Below are 14692 nucleotides of genomic sequence, written 5' to 3'. Positions count from 1 at the left end.
CCGCGCTGCGCCGCGGGAGACAGCGCGGGCGGCGGGGGCTCCCCGAGCCCCCGAACCCAGCGCGTTGCAGGCTGCGGCAGGCCGGGCTTCACAGTTTCTCCTTGCCGATAACTTTTGAATTATTGCTTTTTATTTTACGTGTCAGGTTTTTTATAGCACACCGCTGCACCTTCTTGGGCGTTGAAAAGGGGGAAGGGTAATAGCCTGTGTGAACCCGGGATTAAGGTCTGAGTAGTTGCTTCCTCTCTACACCCAACTTTGTGCATTAAATGGCACGTTTTATATCAGTAATGAAATTAACTTGGTAAAGAAATATTTGTTTACAAATAGCTGGATTTTTTAAGTATTTTATCAGGCAGCCAATGCCTCTTTGCTATCATACAAAGACTAAATGCAATATATTTAGAAATTAAGCACTCTTTTTTTCTGTTATTCTCAGGCCTACGTTTGCATGTGGAGGAGTTGTATCTGGAGAGTCGGGGTTCATTGGGAGTGAAGGATTTCCTGGAGTCTACCCTCCAAACAGCAAATGCACTTGGAAAATCACAGTAAGAACTCTTAATATCACCAATCAGTGCTGAAGGCAATGAAGAGCTGCTTCTTGTTAATGCCAGTGTTTTATACGGGATAACAGATATGTGCAATAATAAATTCAATAACTTAACAGCAGCTGAACTACATTGAGCTTTTTAGGGTTACTTTAATGTGACAATAGTGGCTGAAATGTGCAAACTATAGAGCTGACCTTGTCTACTGTCAGAAGCAAATATTTCATTGACTTACACCTCTAATTTTTTAAAATCAAACCTCTTGAAAGGAAACATTTACCTTTCTAGTCACTACAGAAATCAATAGTTAATTTGACCAAAAGCATTTAACTAAAGGTTTGAGGTGTGGGTAAATTTAAAACAAATCAGGAATAGCTAATTTGTTGGTAATAAGTCACAGGAAAAGTTTCAAACAAAAACAGAAATTCAAGAAATGTTTGACTGTACTATTGTAGTGCTCATAGCACTGTTGTGCTGGCCAGTACCTCCGGAGTTTGTCAAGCAGCAAGGTGACAAAGCAGTAGAAAAGTGTTGTTACTTCTATAAATGACCTTACGTGTATGGTATATTTTGATGCTGAGATGAGGCTGTAGAGCAGAGACTTGTAGCCACCAAGAGCAGAAGTGAATGAGCAAACACTCCATTAAACAACTAGGACTAAACACATCTTCAGTGCTGGATGTGTTGTCATCCACAGACTCAGAAAGATTTTAATTAATGATTTTACTTTTCCTCAAATCCGCACAAATTAAGCCTTCCAAAGTGACCCTCCAAATTCCCTTCCAAAATGGCACAATTCAGTAGATTCTCCAACTTTCAGGCCTAGAATATGGGCTTTACGGAAAAAGAAAGAAGTGTAAGAAAGTAGAAAATAAAAGCCTGTGTGTTGCAGTGATCACTAGACAACCTTCATTCACAGACGGCACCACAGCATAGGTGGTGGCAGTAGAAGAGGATGTCACAGGGTAATCGTCTCCTGCTGCTATAGAGAGGGGGACGCAACGGGGGGGACACTGATCTGCTTACAGCGTTCTGTTAAAATGACTCCTGCCAAACAAGAGATGGCATCTGAGGCGTTTTATCTGATGGGTGCCAGCGAAGCTGCAGCAGTGGCTTTCTGCACCTTTGTGCTGCATTACCGTAAGGCCAGGTTAGAGGCTGCCTGTGAGTGCCTTTACCCAGAAGAGTATGATTTGAAATGTAGTGTATGCTTATCTGTCTGAAGGGGCTGAGATTACAGCAGTTGCTGCTGGCCCATCCTGCAGTCTGAGGAGCAGACACAAATTCCATTTGGAATAAAACAAGCATGCCTTAAACCAAAGGAATAATAACAAAGTTAGCTTACCAGTACAAATTAGTATTATATCTTCAGAAGCTCAAAACTGAATCTGGAAGGAAATAATCATTTTGGTGATAACAGCATAAAGTTTTTACCATTACAAAATTTGGCTTAAAAATGGAAGCGTGCACTGAAGAATCCTACTGGTCTGCCCTTCATCTTATATTTGGGGGGGAGGGAGAAGAGGACAATTGACTGTATTTAAACAGCCATAGAGTGTACTTTCACTGCAGAGCTGATGCTGCCGTCGGCAACGAGATCCGAGCATCCAGGTTAGCCTGGCACGGCTGTGAGCAGCCTTCCCACAAAGCCGTGGCAGAGCTGCGCCTGCACTCGTGCTCCATTGACCCYGCGGGAACTCAAGGGCCTTTGGCGTTTCATGGTCACCCTCGCTCCCGCTTTCCTGCTGATGGACACCTGTTCCCCCCAGCTTGCCCAAAGCCCGGGAAGGGCTGCACGCCTCTGCGGCAGCCAGGGCTTCTTGTGCCCCCCGCCTCATTCAACCCCTGGTCTACACCACCAGTCACTAAGCCAAGGTGATGTTTTTTCCCTGTGAATTGTGGAGAACTCCCTTGTCTTTTCAATGTGTAGGAAGGGGAAAGCAGCGGAGGACTATCAAAACCTGCAAGACTCAACCTGCCAGTTGATGTTTTTTCCCTGTGAATTGTGGAGAAGTCCTTTGTCTTTTCGATGTGTAGGAAGGATTTAGGGAAAGCAGCGGAGGACTATCAAAACCTGCAAGACTCAACCTGCGCCCTCTGTAGAAAGAGACTGATTCGAAGCAGTACGCTCAAGGGCGCTGGCTAGCCTGAATTTAAACAGCAAAATCCTGTGATCGGATACTGAAGCATGGATCAGTATCTCTTGCAGTAGCATCTAAGTAAGAAACTGAGTTATGTGCCATGAAGAAATATGCCTTATGTTAGGCATCCTCATTTAGCAGCTGATCTTCGAAGGGGACTAACCCTTCTGGCCTGTCAGTTTTAGCCAAGGGGTGTGAGCACCTTACTCAATACGCTCAGCCTAACGCGCAATCAGACAGGTCTGCAAGACTGGAAGAGACATTGATTCACTTTCTTTCTGGGCCATTAGAAGCACGAAGCTGCTGTTTTCTGATATAGAAAATCTCATCATCTACAGGAGAAATTCACACTGAGGCAGAGTGACAGCTAAATAGTTCTTTGGAATAAAAATGGCTTTAGAAAACATTATGGGTAGTACAGATAAAGCAATGTAGCATTCAGGTATCAGCTGAAATCCTCCCAACTGATTTGCTCATGCTAGAAGAGTCTCTCTAACTCAATTATGGTTCTGTTATTTCAAGAGACTGGGACTTTTTCAGCTGGCTAAAGAAAACAGCTTCTCTATTCTAAGGGCTCTAAGAAGTGTTCAGCACATGTTTGTGGTTATATTACAACCTTGGCAGACTACCCAGCAGCTTTTAGTTGGCTTTGCTAAGAAGTCATTTGTACAGCTATTTCCTTTCCTATAGTAATGTATATAGTTTTATCTAAAATATATCATATACATTTACTTTTAATACTCTGTAATCCTTCTTGGTCACCACCTCACATAAATGTGTCAAATAGTCCCAGAAGCTGGATCACTGTACTGTGTTTTTCTGGCAAACCGTGTAGTTCTCATAAAAGTCTAACATACTTTATGTGCAAAAATAATACTGAAGACTGTCAGCGTTATGTAAGGTTATTTAGTTTGTAGGTTCAAGAGCTGCATTCTGGCAGGTTTGCTGACAATAAGCAGGGTTTTAAAAATTGTCAGTGGAGTTGGGGATCTGCCCCGGGGAAGTGAAATGTTTTAAATCATTTTCTCAAAATTTTAGGCATTCACTTCCCCATATAGTTGTGAAACTGCCCTTCCAGAAAAGAGCAGATCTTTACCCACAGCTGCATGGACAGAAAAGGGATAGCTGAACATGAGCTAGTGCCTTCACCAGGGAGAGCAAGCTGGTATGAATTTTAAAAATGGTTCTTTTATGGCTGGAGAGGATGGAGCTAGGGGACAATGGACTAGGCAGGAACTGTGTTTCTTCCCACTCCAAATATCATTCTCGTTTATTCTCAGTAGAGAGAATGAGTATGTTTAGCTTGCAGGTAGCTGATATATTTTTCAAGTCTACCCAGGACTGTTATGGGAAAACATACAATCAGCATTTTGATATTAAACATTTACAATATAGGTTTAAAAATAAGCCAAAATATTTTTTCAAAAACTTGGTGTTTCAGGGGTTTTCCCCATCAAAATACTATTTTCCAAACAAACACTCAAACAAATAATTTGGAAAAGTGGGACAGTTTGGGAATCCTCCCCAGAAACTGAAAGAGGTGCACTCATGAATAGGCTTCATTTTGAGTCAGAATAACAATAAAAGACACCACCTCAAACGTAAGTGAACTGTGATTAATATTACATAAAATATCTGCTAAGAATGATAACAGACAAATATATCGGGACCTTATTTTGTCATGGGTTGTGTACATAAAATAAGCATGCCCTTTCTAAGAAGCTAATAATCTAAATGGATGTTTTTAGGGAATTATGCTCTAGAACAACTCTCCAAAAATATTTGGGGACWCTATTTTTCTTTAGCTGCCAATGGGAGTAATGCAAGTTCACGAAAAGAAGTGACATCTTTCACAGGCGCTTAGTGTCATAATATCTGAGCCTGAAGAGGTGCACAGAGCCCAAATGAGAAAGGACAGGGCAGCAAAGGGCAAGTACCGGTCTGTCACTCTCGGAGTGACCAGGAGGGGCAGAAGCTACGAAGGCTCTGGCCTTGCAAGATGCCAGCTGCAGGGATAAAACAGAAAAATAAGGCACGCCCTGCAGGGGAGGCATCGCATATTCTTCCTTTGACTCCCTCCTCTTTTCATTTCTCAAGAACAGAGCTACAACTTCTTCCAATTCCTCCTCTGAGGTATCACATCTTCTTACCGCATCAGGCTCGGACGCAGCCCAAAGTAAACAGAACTGAGTCATGCAGGCCTTTGCGTTCTCCCCTGTGTTTCTCATGGAACAATGTTCTAACTGTCCTAGGATAAACACTGGCAGCTTTTAACGCATTACTTTTCCAGATTAAAAAAAAGGCATGGTCCTGGTGGAAGAGAAGCATTGTTTTGCAAAGCTGCGTGCGCGCGGGGTGGGATCCTCGGGAGCAGCTGCGAAGCGGGGCGGGCGGCCTCTGCTGTCGGCACTCGCACGTAACCCGGTTAGAGCACAAGCTCCTGACTGATTTAGCATGGGGGAACACTTTCACTATTTTAGTGAGTAATCACAGATGTTATTTTACTAAGTAATAACATTGTTTTTTAGAAAACAGTGACAGTAATTAGCGGCTGCGACTAAGGGACCCGGTTTGCACATTTCTGTGTGTGACTTATCTGCCCAGCTTCACCTGCGCGTGGGCCAGCGCTGCGCTGCGCTGCGCTGCTGACTGAGGTCTGGACCAGGCTCTTTGGTGAACAGTCACCACCACAGGGCAAAATGTTTCCAAGCGTTTCCTCACAAAATGTCACGAAGAAAAACTTAGGATGTTTATAGGGAACAGTCTTGACCAAGATCAAGTAGTCTGAATTAGTAGAAGCTAGAGATTAAAACAAGATATTAAAAGATAATTATATAATGTAATATAGCATAACACAGTGCTGGAGAGAGGAGAAGGAARCATCAGCACCGGCTAGAATTATTCATACAAGAAATGAAAAACCCAAGACTCGAACGAACGGTCGCCTGGCGGTTTGGGGTCGGGCGCTTTGCCGTCGCTCCCCTCCGGACCCGCGAGCGCCCGGGTTCCCGCTGCCCCGCGGCGGCAGCCCGAGCGCAGGACTGAGCGCCGAGGCCGGGGCAGAGCCGCGCTGCCTCGACGCGGCCGCGAGCACGGCGCCGGTGAGGGAGGACAGCGTGGCTGGACGCGAGGCACGTTGAGAGGGACAGCAGAAAGCCTGCTTCTCGCCCCGGCACCGGCCGCTCTCGTGCCGCAGCGCAGCGTCCCTCCCAAACGCTGCGGGGGACTAGGTGGCTTCAAAGAAGCAACCGAGGCTGAGGAAATAGGGGAAATCTCGCGAGCGCTGACAAAACTGCTTATTTTTAATTTAATGTGATAGAACAATTTTTTTGCTGAACTTCCAGAAACAGTCGATGGAAAAGGGGGAACTTTCTCAGACGGGTAAATAGTGGAAAAGTTGCAGGGCACTGAAAACAGTTGTTTATAATGGAAAATGTTGGATAATCTAAACTTTAGGCATAACTGCTCTGCCTGTATTAAATCATTAAAACATGATAATCTTTAAAGGTCACCTCATTTGGATCCTGTTGTACTAGGTGTTGTACAAACGTACAAAYAACAAGTGTTCCTGACCCAAAACAGCTAATGTTATTTTACATACAGCTGTTTGCTACTTCTGGAAAAAAAAAAGCTGCTTTTATTTAACTGCCTAACTGTGGCTTTATATGACTAACTTTACAGCCATCATTTCTGAATTTTAATCTGTCAGGTCACATAGTTTGTCATATAATCATAAATAACATTCAGGTCTTCTGACATGAATCCCAAATTCCTCTTAGCTCTTTTTCTGTTAAAATAACCATGTCTTAATGCCTCTTAGTGATTCAGACCGAAAGATAGTGACTGCAAAAAGAAGAGATTTAGTTAGGAGAGCAGTGATTGAAGGAATCGTACTGCTTTCACAGAATATTTCACAGTATGTGCGTGTGTCTGTGGTGGCCTTATCCTGACTAAACAGACCATGGGTTAATTTTCCGAACCAGCTACAGGGCTTGTTCACTGCAGTAGCATGAGAGCTAAACCTAACTCCTGGCTTTAAGGTTTTCTAAAACAGTCATTGTGCTTTGGGATTCCTGGGTGAGGAGTTTTGTGGGTTTGGTGCCGTAGCAGTAATAAGGCACAGCAGCTCAGGAGAACCGAGTGCGTTTTTGGAGAGAAATCTGAACAAGGATTAAGGGGAATATTTTGAAAGTGTGCTCGGCCCAGCAAGATGAAGTGCAGCGCGGCTCGTCGCCCCAGTGCGCGCGGGGGCCCCGGGCAGGCTGGAGCAGCCGTGCCAAAGGCCGTGCTGCTGCAGGATCCGTACCGGCACTCGACGTAAAAGCAGCTGCACGAAAGAGAAACTTCAGCACGTTGCCGGTGTGTTTTTCACTACAACGCGGAGGAGCTGGCGCTGCCCGTACCAGCCTCTTCTGCAGGTTACGAGATCACCTCAGGCTTTAGCATGCCCTATACGTGACACAGCATTTTTAACAACTGAGTCACAAAATTCAAATGCTGTTTGACAGTTACATATGGGAACTGTTTAGTTCTAGTTCATCTCAAACTGGTGTTTTATAATGAATCACTGTTACGGAAGGAAAAAAATCATGTACTCTTAAATAATGTGGCTTAAACATCAACTCACTGCAGCTATATTAAGTGTGCATTATATATTTAAAGCAGAAAATAATAGCCGTGTCTCAGTAAAATAGAAGAGCTGCAATTATTTTAATTGGTAACCACTCTAGCAGTCTATGAATCGAACACAGGTAATTACACTCTGCCTGTCCAGTGTCCCTCCACACTTTAAGATACCGTTTCGCTTCTTCCCACCCTGTTGCACAGTATTGAAACATTCTGTTTTAATAGTTTTCACTTCTCAGTGTGCAGCTTATGCTCTTAGAGCTTGCAAGTCTATAATGCTGTCCCAGGAAACATTCTGCTCCTTGTGAGCTATTATAGTCTCTTAATTTACATCATTCCTGGGAATCTTGCCTCCTTCACAATGTCCACAGATGCAAAGATGTAAGATTTGCTCTGTCTTACAGTTCCTCAGATATTTTAGAAAACAAAACTCTTTTCTGTATTGAAGATACCCACTCATGGTTCTTTTGAACTCTCTGTTTATGGTTTTACGTATTCTTTCAAATGTTCCTGTTTCACTGCACCTTTCAAGCTAAATGCCCTCTCTCCAACAGCTAAATATTAAGGTTGTACAGCATTAGTGATAAAGCTTCCAATTTTATTTATAAATGTACATTGTGTGTCAGTAAATAAAAAAATCCTTCAAATTGTGATACCATATGACACAAGTCAGCAAGATAAGAGGGGCAATTTCATTTGGTCTAAATTCAAAGTTGCTTGTTTAAAAGAATCATAGTAATTTGATTCTGCTAACCTCGGTCTGTGCGGGGGAGCTGTGCGGCTGGCGGAGTACTTGCAGGAGAACGTGCCTTTGAGGAGCACGCCAAGCTGAGCGGGGAGGCGAGCCCGTGGTAAGCAGCTACGCCAGCCTGCGCAGAGGGAGCTGTGGACCAGGAGGAAGATACTGGCACCAGAGAGGCCAGAGCTTATTTTTATGATTGGCTCAAGATGATTTTAAAAAACACTCTGTCTGGAGTACAGTTGCAAAAAGAGCTTAACTGGCAAGAGGTGAAGGACAGGAAAATACACGTGCAAGTAGCTGGATCAGATAGATGGGTGGTGTCAGTCATGCTTTAAGATGCATCTCTCTCTCTGACTCCCTCTGCAGGTCCCAGAAGGCAAAGTGGTGGTTCTGTCTTTTAGATATTTAGACCTGGAAAGTGACAACTTGTGCCGATACGATTTTGTGGACGTGTACAACAGCCATGCCAACGGACAGCGCATCGGCAGGTTCTGTGGCACAGTGAAGCCGGGTGCCCTTGTATCCAGCAGCAACAAAATGCTGGTGCAGATGACTTCAGATGCTAATACCGCTGGAAGTGGATTCATTGCTAAGTTTTCTGCAGCGGAACCACATGAAAGAGGTAACTGGCAATTACGTATGTGCTGAAGATAAATATAACTGTACAGCTCTATGGAGAGCTACGTGAATGCTTAAGAATTTGTGATACCAGAGATATTAGAGATTGTGCTGTTCAATATATTCATTAAATATCTGGTTTAGCAGATAGCGAAGTAAAAGCATTTGCCAATAATATGCAGTTAATCAAAGTCATAAAGAGGAAGGCTAACTACTGTAGGAGTTGCAGAAGGACCGCAACTAGCAGCGATATTGTAATAGCTAATCAATAAAATGGCAGATGAAATTCAATGTAGATGAATGTTACAAATAGGGAGAAAACATCCTAACCTCATGTGCACTGCAGCAGGCTCTGAATTGACTATTACCACTTAGGAATAAGATCTAAGGGTTAAAATAGTTTAGGAAAACAATAGTTGACGGAAACATCAATCCAGTGCTCAATAGGTGTCAAAAAAACAAACAGAAGCTTAAATTTTTTTTAAAAAGGGAATAAACACCAAAGCAAAAAAGATTATTATGACATTGTAAATCCATAATGGATTTACATCTTGAATACAGTGTGCCATTCTGGTATTCCCATCTCAAAACAGAAAATAATAAAACTAGCAAAAGCAATCAGAGACAACAAATAGAATTAGAGTTAAGGAACATCTTCTACATGAAGACCAGCTGGACTTCTTCATGCTGGAAAAGAGAAGATCAAGGGGGATGTAGGAGAAGGCTCCAAAATCACGAGAAAGTGAATGGGAAGTAGACAGTCACTGTCTCTTCTAATATAAAAACCAGAGGAGGACATGGCTGCAAAGGAAAGTAGACGGTGATTTTTCTCAGTGAGCTGTTAAGCTGTGGAGTGCTGTGCCATGGGACATCATGGATTGTGAATTTCTACATTGGTTTAAAAATAATTAGAAAAATGTATGAAAGAAAAATCTAGTAGGGATTATTAAACACAAAGGCATCACCTTTCACTCAGGCTGTGAACTGCTAGAGCCTGGGAGATGGTATTGGGGGTCATATCACTAGGTTCTAGCCCTGCTAATTCACTTTTTTCAGTTTTTTCGCTATTAGCATGATACCAGACTAGAYAGGTCCAGACATTAAATAATTTATTAGTTTTTCCACTTATATCAGTGTGTTGATAACTTTTTGAAAGTTGTATTAGACAACTGTGACCTGATAAAGTTACCAAAATAAAGAGGTTTCACAATCATATTATAAACAAGGATTACATATGTGATGTAGATTTGTAATTTGGGACTGGGAGAAGGACATACRTAGCCTGGGCTGACATTAAAAAATTTGCTGGAATTCATTTCCAGCTGATTCCTTGCTTTCCAAGGATAGCAGCAATAGCAGCTCCTTTCACAAGTCACAAACCTTTCTTCTATTCTTTTACCCAAAGAATCTGAAAACTAGAAACATCTTGCAGTCTTGGAATAAATTAATCTTATTACTTATTATGGAGCCCCTTCCCAGTGAACAAATGCATAAGGCTAGCTGGACTTCCAACTAGTAATTAGTAAACATTGTTTGAGGTATGTTGGCATCATTAGCAAACATTGCATTTCTGTTCAAAGATGAAGCAAAAGTAGTCAAGTTGTTTCATATTAAACGGATTTTTCAGGAGGGGTATGCAGGAAATCTCTAAAAATCCTTTGTATCCAAACAGACTGGAACAACTGGAGGCTGGGGGTGCTTTCCAGACAGCAGAAACCTGCACACAGAACATGTTGTTGGGATGTTCAGTAGAGGAGGATGTGGCCTCAGTAAACAACTGCATTACGCGAATTACAGCATTCCTTCTGCATTTTGGTTTGCTTAATGTATTTGTATTTCTAGGGGATCAGTACTGTGGGGGACGACTGGAGAAGCCTTCTGGGTCCTTTCAAACTCCCAACTGGCCGGATCGAGATTATCCAGCAGGAGTCACGTGCTCCTGGCACATTGTAGCCCCAAAGAACCAGGTAATTTTCTACCCTTGTCGTGCCTGTGTTCTAAAAATGGTCATTACCTGCAAGAATGTATGTATTATTAACAACCTGCTAGCACCTTGTGATTGTATTGCATTGAAACAACAAAAATATTATATGGCTGAAATTTAAAGTTGGGTAAGTCCAAGGAATGATTATCTGTGACCTCAAGTATGTTTGGTAGGTTGGTTTCCTTAAGCATGTTCAGCTTTTTAAATTCTTCTACATCTCAGTAAGACTTTCTTCTTAATCTTCTGCTCATGACCATAATCCTCCAAATAAAATAGCTGCCCCAGATAAATGTATTCTTCAGATCTTTCATGCTTTTCCATTTACCAAGATATTTTCTCCCTTGAACTGAAGCTGTATGTCAGCTTAGTCTTTCCTGTATTCCTCTTTAATCCACATTCCTTACTTGCTAGATACAGCTCATTTAACAATCCTATAGATAGGCAGCAATTTAAAAAAACCCTTATCTGTAAACTGCAACTTACTTTTGTTCTTTCCAAATATCTCTAGATGAGCCTAAAAACTTTTCCCAAGCTTGCAGAGAAGATTTAAGACAAGGCTATATAAGCATAAAAAATAAAGGCATTATTCTATACCTGTAAAGATCCTGTTGCATAAGTTGTGTCTGAATATATATGTTCTTGATATACTGCAATAGTGGTTGTTTGCATAAAAATGAGGCAGAGTTTTGAGAGTGACAAAAGCAAGTTTTGAGAAAGCAGTGAACAAGCATCTCTCTCCAAGTTTACCTGTAAGAGTGAACGACTCTTCATTTTGACCCAAACTTTGGCAAATGTCTCCACTTCCCTTTGTGTGAGCAGTAAAACAAGACACCCTTTTGTTTCTAATATAAATGAATAATTACTTTTATTTCAGAAGATGGAGGAGCTCCTTATCATGCTGAGATGCTTCTATTCTATCATGAGATTTTAATTTTTTTTTAGTGCAAAGTGCACTAATAAACAATAGCAAAATAGATACAATGTTCTGCTGCTTTTCCTGCATATGGAAAATTCCACGTTTCTGCTCCCAGTTACATTACTACTTTTTATATCATCTTTTTTGATAGCAAGCCTATTATTCAGATGAGTACTTCCATTTATATTGCCTCTTTTCATCATGATGGCAAGGTTTTTGAAACAAGCTTGGTACTCATCGCTGAAATCAAGTCCCTGTTCTGTAAGTTTCCTCTCTTCCCCCCAAATTACTCATGCTTAATGAGAAACAAAATGATGCATTACACATACATCTGAATAGCACATAAGTATATCCAGGCAAAACTGAGACGTCAGGTGATAACTGGCTTCCTTTATTTTGCATGTAGAACAAGGTCAAATCAACCAAATAATGTGTCAGTGATGTATAAAGATCTCTTCTTTCTTCGTACAATCTTAAAAGATTTAATATCTTTGCTTGAGACAAACCTTTAAAGAGAAATCCTGCACATCTACAGTCAACACAATTCAGTGTTGTCATTCAGGTCTCATTTGTGCTGTTTATGGGAAGGTGATTTTATGTACTGTTGTGCTTCATGTAAAAGAAAAACCTAAATGCATATACTAGCTCTGTTTCAGTTGTGCATTAGGTTATATTGGGATTTCCTTCCTTGGTACACACACCAATAGAATCATATTGTAGGACTTATTTTCAGACTAGTAAATTCCATTTACATTTGCCTGCCCATTGCTTTTCTTTCATGAGTAGAAGGGTCTATAAATACAGGTCATACTAGAGAAAAATAAGATTAGCACTAGAAATAGCAGAGTTATGCTAATTCTTAATTACCACTTGTAAAGCCATAAAATTTAGGTATGGAAACACGAATCCTTTAACTATTTACTTTTTCTCTTGTTTTTACATCTTATTCTTTACTGATTTTCTGATAATATTTTTGTTCCTGACTTTTTATTTCTACATCAAGTAAATATACATTTACAGCCACAGAACAGTGATTCAAAACCTGCTCTTAGTGAAGCCAGTGAAATGACTCTTACCTACCTCATTAGAAAACAGCACCTTTGCTTTTTACTGTAGCATATCCAGGATGATACAATGGCTGTAGAAGCCCTTGTTTCTTTGGTTTAGATTTAAATTACAGTTACCTAGAAAGCAGCATAACACCTAACAACTGTTATTCATTTGTCATCCATTCATAAAGATAACTTTATCAGAAGTTAATTGCATAGATCTGAGTTCAGAATGTTTTATAGAATATTAGGGTCACATTTTGAACTATTTTCTGGAGAAAAATGATGTGGATTAAAATACCTTACTCCACAATTAAGAGGGTTAAGAACTTTTCCTTTATTGAAGGTAAAATCAACCTATTACTTCTTATTAGAAGGTCACTTAATATAAGAAGTACTAATAAACTCTACATGTCAAAGCCTTAATAAGATACTTGCACTTTTCCTGCAGCTAATAGAGTTAAAGTTTGAGAAGTTTGATGTGGAAAGAGACAACTACTGCAGATATGACTATGTCGCAGTGTTTAATGGTGGGGAAATCAATGATGCTAAAAGAATTGGGAAATACTGTGGAGACAGTCCACCCGCGTAAGTAGCTTTCCTGGATTATGAGCTTTGCAACAACTGTGTGTCATTTTGCTAACAGTTCTGTATTAGGCTTTTGAAAAAAGTTTTTTTTTCCTAAATTTAATATGACATTTTCTACCTCCAGCTGAACTTTTAGGAGCCGTTTAGTATCTTGTCTCTCCTTAGGTTTTCCCTCTTTTCTCTTTCCCTCCATGACTAGTCTTGGCTCCAACCTATGCTCTTTTCTGTCCTGTGCCTCAAGCCTCATTAGAGCACTGTTTAATAATACTAGTGTTAATGCTATAGCTGAACACTAACATCACTTATTATAGTTGATATAATAAGCGATTGATTATAGATGCCGAAGTACAAGGATCCAATTAAACTCTCTAGTCTCTTGGTTCTTTACTGTCTTTATTTGACTCTGTTTGCCCCTCAGCTACATCCCTTCTGCTGGTTCCCTACCTGCTCCTTGCATCACTGCTCACCATCTCTTCCATCTGTGCCGAGCCTTGTCCTCTCGTGGCACAGGCTGCTTTCCCGAGCGTGCTGGGGAGCTCCGCAGGCTTTCAGCAGCTTTGCTATCAACTTGCTGCCAGGGTGTACGTGAACAACAGAGTGTCTGGACACTCGGGGTACAATCCCACAACCTAGGAGGAACCCAAGAACCACAAGGCAGTGAGACAGAAGGTATTTCTGCCCCTATTAATTTAGTAACTGAGTTTGAATACTTTTAGATGAACAAGTTGCCATTTTTTTAACCCTATACTATTTTTCCCCCAACACTATTAGTTCATTATAATGACTAGATCACAGTTCAACTGTAGACAATCTTTTTCTCCCTTAATAGTCTGTAAGCCTCTTATCATCAAGACAACACCCACATATTATCAGTTATGTTTGAACAAAAATTTGTGATATGAACATGCAGTTTTATTTAATTCTGAACAGAAATGTCATATTTATCTTTACACCAAGAACTAAAAAAAAATTCTCTTAAAAAAAAAAATCTTTTCTGCACAGCCATTGCATTCCCCAACAGAAAAGAAAAAAAGGCAACTGCAGACTTGAAGCATCCAATAATACAGCTCTAATGAAAAGCTGTCTCTAGTTAAATGCACTCAGCCAGAAAAGAGACAGGCAATGGCACTGTAATTATATAAACAAGTCTGGCAATAGTAGAACTTAATTATTCCAAAAAAACATGTAAAGTTTTTTTTTTTTAGGTGAGGCCAGTAATTTTTAGTTCTGCTTTCCCATTGTTCCTCTCCCATCCAGCGTCTTAGAGCTGAATAGCTTTAGAAGAGGAAGGGGATTTTTGTTTCAAGAAATACAAGCTTAAAAAAAATCATGGAGGTATGTGAATAGACTTAAGTCTCAGAAGTGACAGCTAGTTTGATTCCCAAGAGGAATTAGTTGTGGTATAGGAGGGAGGAGGTATAAGCCTCATACAGTCTTTACACGAATAGTTTGCTACACTGAGATTTACTGTGGGGTTGTT

At 40.9% G+C, this 14692-nt stretch overlaps 1 protein-coding gene across 1 annotated transcript in view; it reads left to right on the top strand.

Annotated features, from left to right (window-relative positions):
* PCOLCE2 (procollagen C-endopeptidase enhancer 2) overlaps positions 1-14692 on the top strand; it is a 34610-nt gene that overhangs the window by 7023 nt on the left and 12895 nt on the right. Inside the window, exons 2-5 of the mRNA XM_026087028.1 lie at positions 440-548; positions 8424-8679; positions 10518-10642; positions 13076-13212. Of these exons, the coding sequence (XP_025942813.1) occupies positions 440-548; positions 8424-8679; positions 10518-10642; positions 13076-13212 (627 nt within the window). The remainder of the gene's footprint in view (positions 1-439; positions 549-8423; positions 8680-10517; positions 10643-13075; positions 13213-14692) is intronic.

This window comes from Apteryx rowi, unplaced genomic scaffold, assembly GCF_003343035.1.
Source record: "Apteryx rowi isolate R43461 unplaced genomic scaffold, aptRow1 scaffold_70, whole genome shotgun sequence".
Classification (NCBI taxonomy): domain Eukaryota; kingdom Metazoa; phylum Chordata; class Aves; order Apterygiformes; family Apterygidae; genus Apteryx; species Apteryx rowi.
The sequence above is the reverse complement of the archived record's forward strand: the minus strand, read 5'-3'. Positions and strand labels throughout refer to the sequence as shown.